Here is a 13,041-nt window from a genome sequence, read left to right on the forward strand (position 1 = left end):
GACATTTGAAATAAATGGATGAACATCTAATTCTGATGTAGACTGTGAGAGCCGGTAGTCATATTCCCCACAGGTTTTAAAGAGATGATTTTGACCATACAGTATATGGATAGTTAGGGGTGTTTCGAAATGCAAACAGCAAAGGTCGTGCACAAGAATTGAGGCTGAGAACAATTGGTATTTACCAATGATTATCTCCTAGCGGTGTGTGTATGACGCTCGTAGGATTGTTTGATAAATTACACTTTCTATGTGTACGACCATTCTAATTCCATTCATAAGTAGTATTTTTAAATAGATTCTATGCAATATTGATAAATGAGGCCCCTGGAGAGTTGACTGATAACAGCACTGATTTGATCTAATGGTTGTGCCTTTTCAGGATGGTGGACTGTAGAGGATTGTAGGATTGCACTGTGACAGTTTGGCATTTAAATCTGTGTCTCATGCCCATCTTAGCCTTCTGAGCTAAAGCCTGTAGGCATAAAATCTCAACTCAAGCAAGGTTAGCCTACTCTACACGCAAATTTGTTTTACCAAACTCCCCTATTACATTACCACCAGATATCTAATCTCACCCAGAACCAAATCTCCCGTAACATGCTGTCCAGCTACTACCCAATGTCATCATATCATGTTGTTGATGTCATATCCTGTCTCTGTCTTGCCCCAGCCGACGTATGTGTCCTCCAGCCACCAGATGGCTCCACCCAGCCCCAACCACACCACCACCAGCAGCAGTAGTAGCGGCAGCCTCAGTGGAGAGCAGCTGAGCAAAACTAACCTCTACATCCGCGGCCTCCACCCGGGAACCACAGATCAGGACCTGGCCAAACTGTGTCAGCCGTGAGTAGCTCATCAACAAACTACTCTTCCACCACACAACACCTCACAATAAATCTATGGGGGCCTGAAATAATGCTTAAGCTGAAAAGAGCAAGAAGTGGGTGCACAAGTCTGTGGTCTGTGGAAAGATCAACAGGAGCTTGGGTTGCAACCTCAAACCTTTCAGAGTGGCACCACTTCGTATTGTCCAAGGGCCTTACATGTTCTGTTTAGAGGCCAATTGTCTCTGGAAGCCAAAACAGACAAATACTCCATCTAAACATGAATCCCTTCTCAATTGTGGCACGGTTCTACAAACATAAACCCCTCTACTTTAATTTCACATCAAAATAATTTCACAAATGCAAAATCTACACATACTGTAGACTGTTTTAACTGGTTTTAACACAGTTGCAGCCGACAGTATTTTTCAGTGACAACATGTTTGTGGCCTGCATCGGTCTTCTGTTTACACACAGGTGTTTTGTTTTTTGGAAATCATTTCTCACTGATATGAAAGATACGTTCCTTATGTTTCCAAAACCATACCGCAAGTGATGCGTTTGAAAGTTCAGAAAGTGCGAAAAGGCTCTTAACAAAACTCCCCAGCCAGAAGATACTATCGTCAATAGGCGCTAAAGGTAGTTAGCATCTGTGAATGGCTTGAATTGAGGGGAGACTTTCCAACAGAGAGCTTACTAAGCATGTTGTCTCTCTCCCTGTAGTTAGTAGATTGTAATGGGCTGATGTGCTGCAGGTCTAACTGTTACAGGATAGGTACTGTTTGGTGTAGCCCAGACAATTAATTAATTTGGTGATACATGTTTGGCCGAGAATCGAGAATGAAGATTGTATCTTCTAAAATGTCTGTGACCAGTTGCAGGAGGTTCGTTTGAATTTGGAAAATGCTCCGTTATTAAAATAAATACATGTTTTGCTCCATGAAGGAATCCAATGATGTGTGTGCCGCCATGATGAAATAGACAAGATAGCCACGTACACATCTTTGGATTCCTTCATGGAGCAAAACATTTATACATTTTTTATAACTGAGCATTTTTCTAAATGAAAAGGAACCACCTGCAACTGGACACAGACATCTGCTAGCTATTCTCCCTGGTGCTTACTCTCTGTATGATGGTCCTGCCATCACCAGGGAATGGGCTCACTAAGCTTCCAGTGGTTGGACTGGTTGGTATCTCTGAATAATAAAACCCACATGACTGCAGTCAAACATGTGCTTTACCTTGATATATCAATATGCATTATACACACAACAGTGATAACAAGAACAGAATGCCAGAGTCACTTGGTCTGTGTTTGTTAGATATTCAGGGAAACAGAGGAAAGGAACCGTTGGGTGAAGATGAATGAGCTGGCTTCTGAAAACTGGAGCCTGGTGAGAAACAAAATGGTGGAAAGAGAGAGAGAAAGACATTGAGAGGAGAGAGATGGAAGGAAGGAGAGAGAGAGGGAAGGAAAGAGGGTGGAGGGGAGAATGAATGGAAAGTGAGATATTTATATATATATATGAGATGGGGAGGCGAGAGAGAATGAAGAAGAGCGAGAAAGGATGGGAAAGAGAGAGCGAGAGACAGACAGAGGGGAGGTGGGAGTGGGGGAGGTGAGCGAGAGGGAGGGGGGAAGCAAGAGAGGGAGGCGAGAGAGAGAGAGAGAGGGGGGAGGTGCGAGAGAGTGACAGAGGGGAGGTGAGAGAGCGGGGAGGCCACAAGGGAGGCGAGAGAGAGGGGGAGGTGAGAGTGAATAAAGGAGAACAAGAAAGGGTGGGGAGAGAGAGCGAGAGAGAGCGATAAAGGTTGGGAAGTAGAGAGAGGGAGGGAATAATTCAGAGAGAGAGTTGGGGCAGGAGAGAAGGAAAGGGAGTGAGGCCTGCTATTTTACAGCTGTCTGGAAGATATGGCTCACATGAAGCTGCCCAACCCTACAGGAAACCCCGAGCCCAGGGGAAAAGGAAAGACAAACAAGACCAATGGCATGAGGGGGGGAGAGAGGGCGGGATAATCAGACAGAGGAATATAGGGAGCTACGGTTGGGTAGTTCGGTTTCTACTGTGGTTTTTACAGAGTAGATCAAATCACTGCATGCAATTTGTTTTTGAGTAGGGGAGAGCTTTAAAAAGTTTTGTGTACCATTACTGAGATGAAAATATGCTATCTTTAAAAAAGGCAATAAAACAGGAATGCATGTTGATAAGCAAAGTCTACTATGCAGTGGGGCAAAAAAGTATTTAGTCAGCCACCAATTGTGCAAGTTCTCCCATTTAAAAATATGAGAGAGGCCTGTAATTTTCATCATAGGTACACTTCAACTATGACAGACAAAATGAGAAGAAAAAAATCCAGAAAATCACATTGTAGGATTGTTAAGGAATTTATTTTCAAATTATGGTGGAAAATAAGTATTTGGTCACCTACAAAAAAAGCAAGATTTCTGGCTCTCACTGACCTTTAATTTCCATGGCTGAGTAGCCACACACATGCCTAAGATCACTATGCAATGCCAAGCGTCGGCTGGAGTCATGTAAAGCTCACGGCCATTGGACCATCTGGAATGATGAATCACACTTCATCAGGCAGTCCGATGGACAAATATGGATTTGGTGGATACCAGGAGAACGCTAACTGCCCAAATGCATAGTGCCAAAGTGTAAAGTTTGGTGGAGGAGGAATAATGGTCTGGGGCTGTTTTTCATAGTTCCAGTGGAGGAAAATCTATAGTAACATTGTAGAATAATAGTCAATACATAAAAACGATGAAATAACAAATATGGAATCATGCAGTAACCAAAAAAGTGTTCAACAAATCTAAATATATTTTATATTTGAGATTCTTCAAAGTAACCACCTTTTGCCTTGATTACAGTTTTGAACACTCTTGGCATTCTCTCAAACAAGTTAACCTGAAATGCTTTTCCAACAGTCTTGAAGGAGTTCTCACATATGATGAGCACTTGTTGGTTGCTTTTCGTTCACTCTGCTGTCCAACTCATCCCAAACCATCTCAATTGGGTTGAGGTCGGGTGATTGTGGAGGCCAGGTCATCTGATGCAGCACTCCATCACTCTCCTTCTTGGTCAAATAATATTGACTGATCTTCATGTCTTAAAGTAATGATGGACTGTTGTTTCTCTTTTCTTATTTGAGTTGTTCTTGCCATGTAGTTCTTGTCTTTTACCAAATAGGGCTATCTTCTGTATACCACCTCTACCTTGTCACAACACAACTGATTGACTCAATTGCATTCAGAAGGAAAGAAATTCCACAAATTAACCTATAACAAGGCTCACCTGTTAATTGAAATTTATTCCAGGTGACTACCTCATGAAGCTGGTTGAGAGAATACCAAGAGTGTGCACAGCTGTCATCAAGGCAAATGGTGGCTATTTGAAGAATGTCAAATAAAAAATATATTTTGATTTGTTTAACACCTTTTTGGTTAGTATATGATCCCATATGTGTTATTTCATAGTTTCGATTTCTTCACTATTATTCTACAATGTAGAAAATAGTAAAAATAAAGAACAACCCTTGAATGAGTTGGTGTTCTAAAACTTTTGACTGGTACTGTATGTTACTATAGAGAGCAGTAAGGTCTACTGTGTATATGGTCTTTAGAGAGCAGTAAGGTCTACTGTATAAACACTGCTCAAAAGAATAAAGGGAACACTAAAATAACACATCCTAGAACTGAATTAATTAAATATTCTTATTAAATACTTTTTTATTTACATAGTTGAATGTGCTGACAACAAAATCACACAAAAATTACCAATGGAAATCAAATTTATCAACCCATGGAGGTCTGGATTTGGAGTCACACTCAAAATTAAAGTGGAAAACCACACTACAGGCTGATCCAACTTTGATGTAATGTCCTTATAACAAGTCAAAATGAGGCTCAGTAGTGTGTGTGGCCTCCACGTGCCTGTATGACCTCCCTACAATGCCTGGGCATGCTCCTGATGAGGTGGTGGATGGTCTCCTGAGGGATCTCCTCCCAGACCTGGACTAAAGCATCCGCCAACTCCTGGACAGTCTGTGTTGCAACGTGGCGTTGGTGGATGGAGCGAAAGACATGATGTCCCAGATGTGCTCAATTGGATTCAGGTCTGGGGAACGGGCAGGCCAGTCCATAGCATCAATCTGTTTCTGACCATTTGAGCAGACACATGCATATTTGTGGCCTGCTGGAGGTCATTTTGCAGGGCTCTGGCAGTGCTCCTCCTGCTCATCCTTGCACAAAGGCGGAGGTAGCGGTCCTGCTGCTGGGTTGTTGCCCTCCTACGGCCTCCTCCACGTCTCCTGATGTACTGGCCTGTCTCCTGGTAGCGCCTCCATGCTCTAGACACTACGCTGACAGACACAGCAAACCTTCTTGCCACAGCTCGCATTGATGTCCCATCCTGGATGAGCTGCACTACCTGAGCCACTTGTGTGGGTTGTAGACTCCGTCTCATGCTTTCACTAGAGTGAAAGCACCGTCAGCATTCAAAAGTGACCAAAACATCAGCCAGGAAGCATAGGAACTGAGAAGTGGTCTGTGGTCAACACCTGCAGAACCACTCCTTTATTGGGGGGTGTCTTGCTAATTGTCTATAATTTCCACCTGTTGTCTATTCCATTTGCACAACAGCATGTGAAATTTGTCAATCAGTGTTGCTTCCTAAGTGGACAGTTTGATTTCGCAGAAGTGTGATTGACTTGGAGTTACATTGTGTTGTTTAAGTGTTCCCTTTATTTTTTTTGAGCAGTGTATGTTAATATAGAGAGCAGTAAGGTCTACTGTATATATGTTAATATAGAGAGCCGTAAGGTCTACTGTATATATGTTAATATAGAGACCAGTAAGGTCTACTGTGTATATGTTAATATAGAGAGCAGTAAGGTCTACTGTATATATGTTAATATAGAGACCAGTAAGGTCTACTGTGTATATGTTAATATAGAGAGCCGTAAGGTCTACTGTATATATGTTAATATAGAGACCAGTAAGGTCTACTGTGTATATGTTAATATAGAGAGCAGTAAGGTCTACTGTATATATGTTAATATAGAGACCAGTAAGGTCTACTGTGTATATGTTAATATAGAGAGCAGTAAGGTCTACTGTATATACAGAATGTTCTATAGAGAGCAGTAAGGTCTACTGTATATATGTTTATAGAGAGCACTAATGTCAACTGTATATATGTTAATATAGAGAGCTTGGTGATACAGGGAAGACCCTGAATAAAAGTCATGAAATGAATGATGAAAACCACAGGAAACAGGGCTCACAGCTTATCAGGAGAAAGCACAGCCCTCTCCCCCAATGTGTAGCTGACATAACTCACAAACTTGCCAGTTTCTCCATGCGAGGTAAAGCGCTCTGAGCTCTGATGGGGTAATCTTTACTTGCGCAATGGAGAGATGTCTGTCTACTATTGCATTCAGCTGGGAGGTCTGACTCCGTAGCTATATAATGTGGAGAGAGGGAGGTTGGAGGGGCAGGAGACTCAGCCATGTGTGAGAGAGCAGAGTACAGTGTCCAGTGTAGCACAGGCCAGAGCCAGTCAGCCACCAAAAGAAGCGCTCTGCGGGGGCTAGGGCAGAACTCCCAGAGCTGGGTTCAAACAGTATTTGTTTTCATCAAAATAATTTGAATGCGTGATTGCACATACCAATTCTGTGCCAGATGTGCACTTATGAGACTTCCATGGTTCCATTGCATCAGGCCAGCCTAATTAAGCACTAAGCACAGAAAAAGTATTTAAAATACTGTTTGAACCCAGCTCTGGGGGTTCTGCCTCCTGCAGAGCGCTTCTTTTGGTGGCTGACTGGCTCTGGCCTGGCTCCAGCTGACCATTGGCGCTGGACACTGTACTCTGCTCACACTGTACTCTGTCCTAGCTTATAAACAGGAACAGGAGTCTCACGTTGTCACGGTTGTCGTAAGAACGGGACCAAGGCGCAGCGGAGATTGAGTTCCACATATTCATTCCAAAGTGAAACATAAGCCAAAACAATAAATCGAATAAACGAACAACGGAACGTGACTACGTGGTGCACATGCACAAACGAAAAGAATATCCCACAAACACAGGTGGGAAAAATAGCTACTTAAATAGGATCCCCAATTAGACACAACAATTACCAGCTGTCTCTAATTGGGAATCATACAAAACACCAACATAGAAAATATAAACTAGAACACAACATAGAAATATTATAAACTAGAATACCCCTAGTCACGCCCTGACCTACTTCACCATAGAGAAACAAGGGCTCTCTATGGTCAGGACGTGACACACATAGGTGTTCCTTTTGTCCAGGTGGGAAAGGGTAGTGTGGAGTGCAATACATCATCTGTGGATCTGTTGGTGCGGTATGCAAATTGGAGTGGGTCTAGGGTTTCTGGGGTATTGGCATTGATGTGAGCCATGACCAGCCTTTAACTTGCCCCCGTGCAGTTTTTTTCCATGTGCACACAGAGCAATACTATCAATTGTTTTTTAAATGTTCTTAATTGAAGTCAATTACAAACCAATTCTTATTTACAATGACAGACTACCAAGAGGCAAAAGGCTTCCTGCATGAACAGGGGCTGCAATTAAAAAGGTATGTTTATCCATAAAGAACTAATCAACGTATTGTTCATGTCACTAGAAAATAATGGATATGTTATGCCAAAGAATAATGTTACTGATGGCATCCTGCATAGATCAGGAAATGTCATGTCAAATAGTAATGTTACATTGGACGTCAAATGTGCTATAAAACACAATACAGTATGTTGGAGAATGTTGTTTAGCCAATTCTCTAGAGTTGTTTGGAATTGTAGACACTGGGTTGATTCAATCAAACCACCATTGTAGTATATACAGAATAGGATATTTTAGTAACATATTTAAAATATATGTCTGTATATATATATATATATATATATATATAAATGTGTGTATACAGTTGGAGGAAAGTCTACATAAAAAGACAAGGGGGGCTCTACTTCCTGTTCTGTCTGGATCTGTTAGCACAGTGCACGTTGAGAAACAATGAGAGGTTTGTTTCACAAGTATATCAACACCTGGGTTATCACACTCTCTCAAATGCTCTCAGGGACTATCACACTACTACCACTGGTTCTATTCTTCATAGATTCACTATATCAATCCTACAATAACATCATCAGCTATATGGATTTTCAAAAAACCTGTCTCCTTAACAGGTATGATGTTCATTTACTGTAGTAAAATCGGTGCTGAGAGCGAGCAAGGGTAGCCCTTACTCCTTTAGTTAATGTGTTGCTATACCCTTCAGTGGCACTCGGACAGCTATGCTAGGTAGATAGAGGGGCAGTAGGACCCAGAGACGAGGCTCTGTTCTGGCTGTTGTGTTGCCCAGAGAGAGTGTGGTTGTGGATCTCAGCCAGCCAGGGTTGCTTCTACAGCACATAACAACACAGCCAAGGCAAGGAGAGAGGTACCAGAATAGCACAGCCAAGGCAAGGAGAGAGATACCAGGTAACAGCACAGCCAAGGCAAGGAGAGAGATACCATGTACCAGAACAGCACAGCCAAGCCAAGGCAAGGCAAGGAGAACATGCACATGTCTAGAGAGATGCAGGGAGCTGATGGCACCCTGCTGCAGTGTTGGCTCAGAAACAGGGGAGATGGTATAGCTAGGTCTACAGTACCAAGAGTTACTAGACAGCAATCCAACTACAACAAACTAATGATCAATCATGCATTTTTTACAAGCTAGGTCTACAATATTAATTACTAGACAGCAATAGCTATATACCCTATGTTCCTCTGTATAGCTACAGTAGGTCTGCAACATTACTAGACAGCAATGTACAGACCCTATATGTTCCTCCTGAAATGTAGATGGTTAAGTAAACATGTCTGTGGATTATTGTTAAAAGTAGTCTTTGTGCATAGAGTTCTATAGTTTGTTCAACTTTGAAATCAATGTTTTTTGTTTGGTATACTTTTTAAAGTGAAAAATCTGAGTGGCAGCGTACTTCCATTACCATGGAATTGCAATGAGTAAGATGAGTTAGTTATACAGCAATGTCTGGTTGCTCAGCAACAGAGGGAATTCGTATGAGTTTATTTATATTCACAACTAAACAGTGTGTCATTGCTCATCTACAATTTCCATTCAGGACATTCAGTCCTGTGATTCTGTCTGAATCACAGGACTGCATGTCTGTTCATTTTTAGCATAACAATACTCCAATTCACTGTGTTCTCCATCTTGACATGACAGGTTTATGATGCACCTCATAGACATTGATGGAGTGATGTTGGATTTTATACAACGGGTGGGTCTAATCCTGAATGCTGATTGGCTAAAACCGCATTCCAGTAGGATGTGGGATTCCTTAAGAGAATTCGTCCCCTGGTTCTACTCTCTACCACATTCCACCTCTCAAAACATTTATCTCCACAGATCGATTTGTTCAATTCACATAACGTAATGACTTCGAACTAGATTTACAACCCAAAGCCAGTATAATACTTCAATCCTGTCAACGTTGCTAACATGATATGATGATAGTAATGAAAAAAATGGTCTGTAGAATATAAGCCTTGTTTGGTCCCTAGAAACCCTGACCATCCATCCACCGTTGTGTTTTACAGGTATGGGAAAATTGTGTCCACAAAAGCCATCCTGGACAAGACCACTAACACATGCAAAGGTGAGGAGAGGTGTTTTGTGACAAACACCCACACTGCACCTACATGTCGCTGTATGTCACACAAAGCTCGAACGTCCCAGAGAGCGCCTGTCTGTTTATTCTCAGCATGTGTGTCATGATGTAACCAGAACACCACTTTGGACAGCGGGAGCATTGGTTTCATAACTCCACATCTGACCACGGTAGAGTTTTTCTGTTCTTCAACATGATCCCAAACCTGCCTGCTGTTTGCCCTCCATTCAAAGCGTACTGTACATTTACCTGGGTACATCACAGTAGTGCTTCCAGAAGTTGATGTCAGGCATAAGATAAGATAGTACTTTAAAGGGCCAGGAGATGTTCATTATCGTGACCCTTCACCTGTCCAGGAACAACTCTGGGCACTAGCTACAGTCTAATTAGTGCCTGAAGTTTTCACAAAACTCCTGCACCTAGACTGTTGCCACATTGTGTATTTCTCAGTGTCACAAATCAAAGTATGTCTGTCTTTGTCTGCAGGCTATGGCTTTGTAGACTTTGACAGTCCGTCAGCGGCACAGAAAGCAGTGACAGCACTGAAGGCTGGTGGAGTCCAGGCTCAGATGGCTAAGGTAAGATGTCTCCTCCTCCCTAACTCATCTCCTGCCTATGAGTGTGTGTGTGAGGACTTTTGTATGTATGTATGTATGTATGTGTGTGTGTACCGAGTGGTGTGTGTCTTAGAAAGGTGCTTGGGTAGTGTGTCCCAGGCAGGCAGCTACTGCTTCCTCAGCACCCTGTACAAAGGGCTAGCCTGTTCTCCTTGGTGGTGAGGCAGGAGGCTGCGTCACTGTCTGAGCAGCTTTCTCCCCCAGCCTTCCCAGCCCAGTCACCAGGGCCCAGCCATGAGCCTCGGCCCACCGGCCAGCCCCTCGGCACAATCTCAAACCACACATTTGGCAACCATAAACTCTCACACACAGCTCCAACCTCCGCCTCAGTGCCACATCATCAACCACGCACACCAAACACACACTTTAAAACCACACACATACTGTTCCAACCATTGCCATCACCGTCACACGCCAAACCCCACAGAGAGGCTTGGGCTGGATCACTGACATTCACAAAAGGGTTCTCACTTGCGTTGCAAAATTGCGGGAACTTCAAAACATTCACTGATTTTCTAGAAATCCTGATTTTCGGATACCGGATGTTCTCTTTGTTCCGGCATTCCTATTTTGCAACCATAGTTCTCGCATACCGAATAAATCACATGTATTATTTCAGTATGTTTGCCTGGCATTCATTAGGAGGTTTACAACCTCATTATTCATTGGGAGGTTTACAACCTCATTTCATTGTTCATTGGGAGGTTTACAACCTCAGTGTTCATTGGCAGGTTTACAACCTCATTGTTCATTGGGAGGTTTACAACCTCATTTCATTGTTCATTGGGAGGTTTACAACCTCAGTGTTCATTGGCAGGTTTACAACCTCATTGTTCATTGGCAGGTTTACAACCTCATTGTTCATTGGCAGGTTTACAACCTCATTTCATTGTTCATTGGGAGGTTTACAACCTCATTGTTCATTGGGAGGTTTACAACCTCATTGTTCATTGGGAGGTTTACAACCTCATTGTTCATTGGGAGGTTTACAACCTCATTGTTCAACCTCATTGTTCATGGGAGGTTTACAACCTCATTGTTACAACCTCATTGTTCATTGGAGGTTTACAACCTCATTGTTCATTGGGAGGTTTACAACCTCATTGTTCATTGGGAGGTTTACAACCTCATTGTTCATTGGGAGGTTTACAACCTCATTGTTCATTGGGAGGTTTACAACCTCATTGTTCATTGGGAGGTTTACAACCTCATTGTTCATTGGGAGGTTTACAACCTCATTGTTCATTGGGAGGTTTACAACCTCATTGTTCATTGGGAGGTTTACAACCTCATTGTTCATTGGGAGGTTTACAACCTCATTGTTCATTGGGAGGTTTACAACCTCATTGTTCATTGGGAGGTTTACAACCTCATTGTTCATTGGGAGGTTTACAACCTCATTGTTCATTGGGAGGTTTACAACCTCATTGTTTACAACCTCATTGTTCATTGGGAGGTTTACAACCTCATTGTTCATTGGGAGGTTTACAACCTCATTGTTCATTGGGAAGTTTACAACCTCATTGTTCATTGGGAGGTTTACAACCTCATTGTTTACAACCTCATTGTTCATTGGGGGAGGTTTACAACCTCAGTGTTCAACCTTGGGAGGTTTACAACCTCATTGTTCATTGGGAGGTTTACAACCTCATTGTTCATTGGGAGGTTTACAACCTCATTGTTCATTGGGAGGTTTACAACCTCATTGTTCATTGGGAGGTTTACAACCTAATTGTTCATTGGGAGGTTTACAACCTAGTGAGTCATTTTTATTTGTACTTTTCCCCCCTTTTTCTCACCAATTGGGACGTGGTATTACAACCTCATTGTTCATTGGTAGTTAGTCTTGTCCCATTGCTGCAACTCCCATTGTTCATGGACTTGAGAGGGAGGTTTACGAAGGTTGAGGGAGCCCTCATTGTTCGTCCTCATTGTTCAAACATGACCCTGCCAAGGTTCCAGCCTCTGCTGCTTGACACACTACTCCTCAGCTTGGGAACAACCTCATTGTTCATTGGGAAGCCAGTTCATTGCACCAATTTGTTGGAGGAAACCTCATTGTTCATTGGGACGTTTACACCTCATTGTTCATTGGCAGGTTTACAACGTGTTTACAGCGGGAGGTTTACAGCAAACCCCTCCCTAACCTCATTGTTCATTGGGAGGTTTACAACCTCAGTGTTCTTGGGAGGTTTACAACCTCATTGTTCAAAGTTTACCCTCCCTAACCCGGACGTTTACGCTGGGAAGTTTACAACCTCAAAGCCTCCCAACCTAACCCGGGAGGTTTACAACCTCAGCTGGGCCAACCTCATTGCCTTACCCTCATTGTTCAACCCGGGGAGGTTTACAACCTCATTGCTGGGCCAAAGCCATTGTTCCCCTAACCCGGTACGACGCTGGGCCAAAGCCTCCCTAACCCCGGGACTTGACGCTGAGGCCCTCTGAAAGCCTCCCTAACCCCGGACGACGCTGGGCCAAAGCCTCCCCTAACCCGGACGACGCTGGGCCAAAGCCTCCCTAACCCGGACGACGCTGGGCCAAAGCCTCCCCGGACGACGCTAACCCGGACGACGCTGGGCCAAAGCCTCCCCTAACCCGGACGACGCTGGGCCAAAGCCTCCCCTAACCCGGACGACGCTGGGCCAAAGCCTCCCCTAACCCGGACGACGCTGGGCCAAAGCCTCCCCTAACCCGGACGACGCTGGGCCAAAGCCTCCCCTAACCCGGACGACGCTGGGCCAAAGCCTCCCCTAACCCGGACGACGCTGGGCCAAAGCCTCCCCTAACCCGGACGACGCTGGGCCAAAGCCTCCCCTAACCCGGACGACGCTGGGCCAAAGCCTCCCCTAACCCGGACGACGCTGGGCCAAAGCCTCCCCTA

The 13,041-nt window shown here is 43.7% G+C and overlaps 1 protein-coding gene and 1 long non-coding RNA gene across 2 annotated transcripts in view; both read left to right on the forward strand.

Moving 5' to 3' along the window:
* The window catches only part of LOC118376093 (RNA-binding motif, single-stranded-interacting protein 2-like), a 47,983-nt gene that overhangs the window by 12,435 nt on the left and 22,507 nt on the right, over positions 1–13,041 (forward strand). Inside the window, exons 2-4 of the mRNA XM_052484961.1 lie at positions 674–846; positions 9,470–9,528; positions 10,027–10,118. Of these exons, the coding sequence (XP_052340921.1) occupies positions 674–846; positions 9,470–9,528; positions 10,027–10,118 (324 nt within the window). The remainder of the gene's footprint in view (positions 1–673; positions 847–9,469; positions 9,529–10,026; positions 10,119–13,041) is intronic.
* Positions 11,045–11,886, forward strand: LOC127913217 (uncharacterized). Its single transcript, XR_008085314.1, has 3 exons — positions 11,045–11,141; positions 11,221–11,571; positions 11,769–11,886. It is a non-coding gene; the product is annotated as an uncharacterized LOC127913217 (long non-coding RNA).

This window comes from Oncorhynchus keta, chromosome 28 (genome assembly GCF_023373465.1).
Source record: "Oncorhynchus keta strain PuntledgeMale-10-30-2019 chromosome 28, Oket_V2, whole genome shotgun sequence".
Classification (NCBI taxonomy): Eukaryota; Metazoa; Chordata; class Actinopteri; order Salmoniformes; family Salmonidae; genus Oncorhynchus; species Oncorhynchus keta.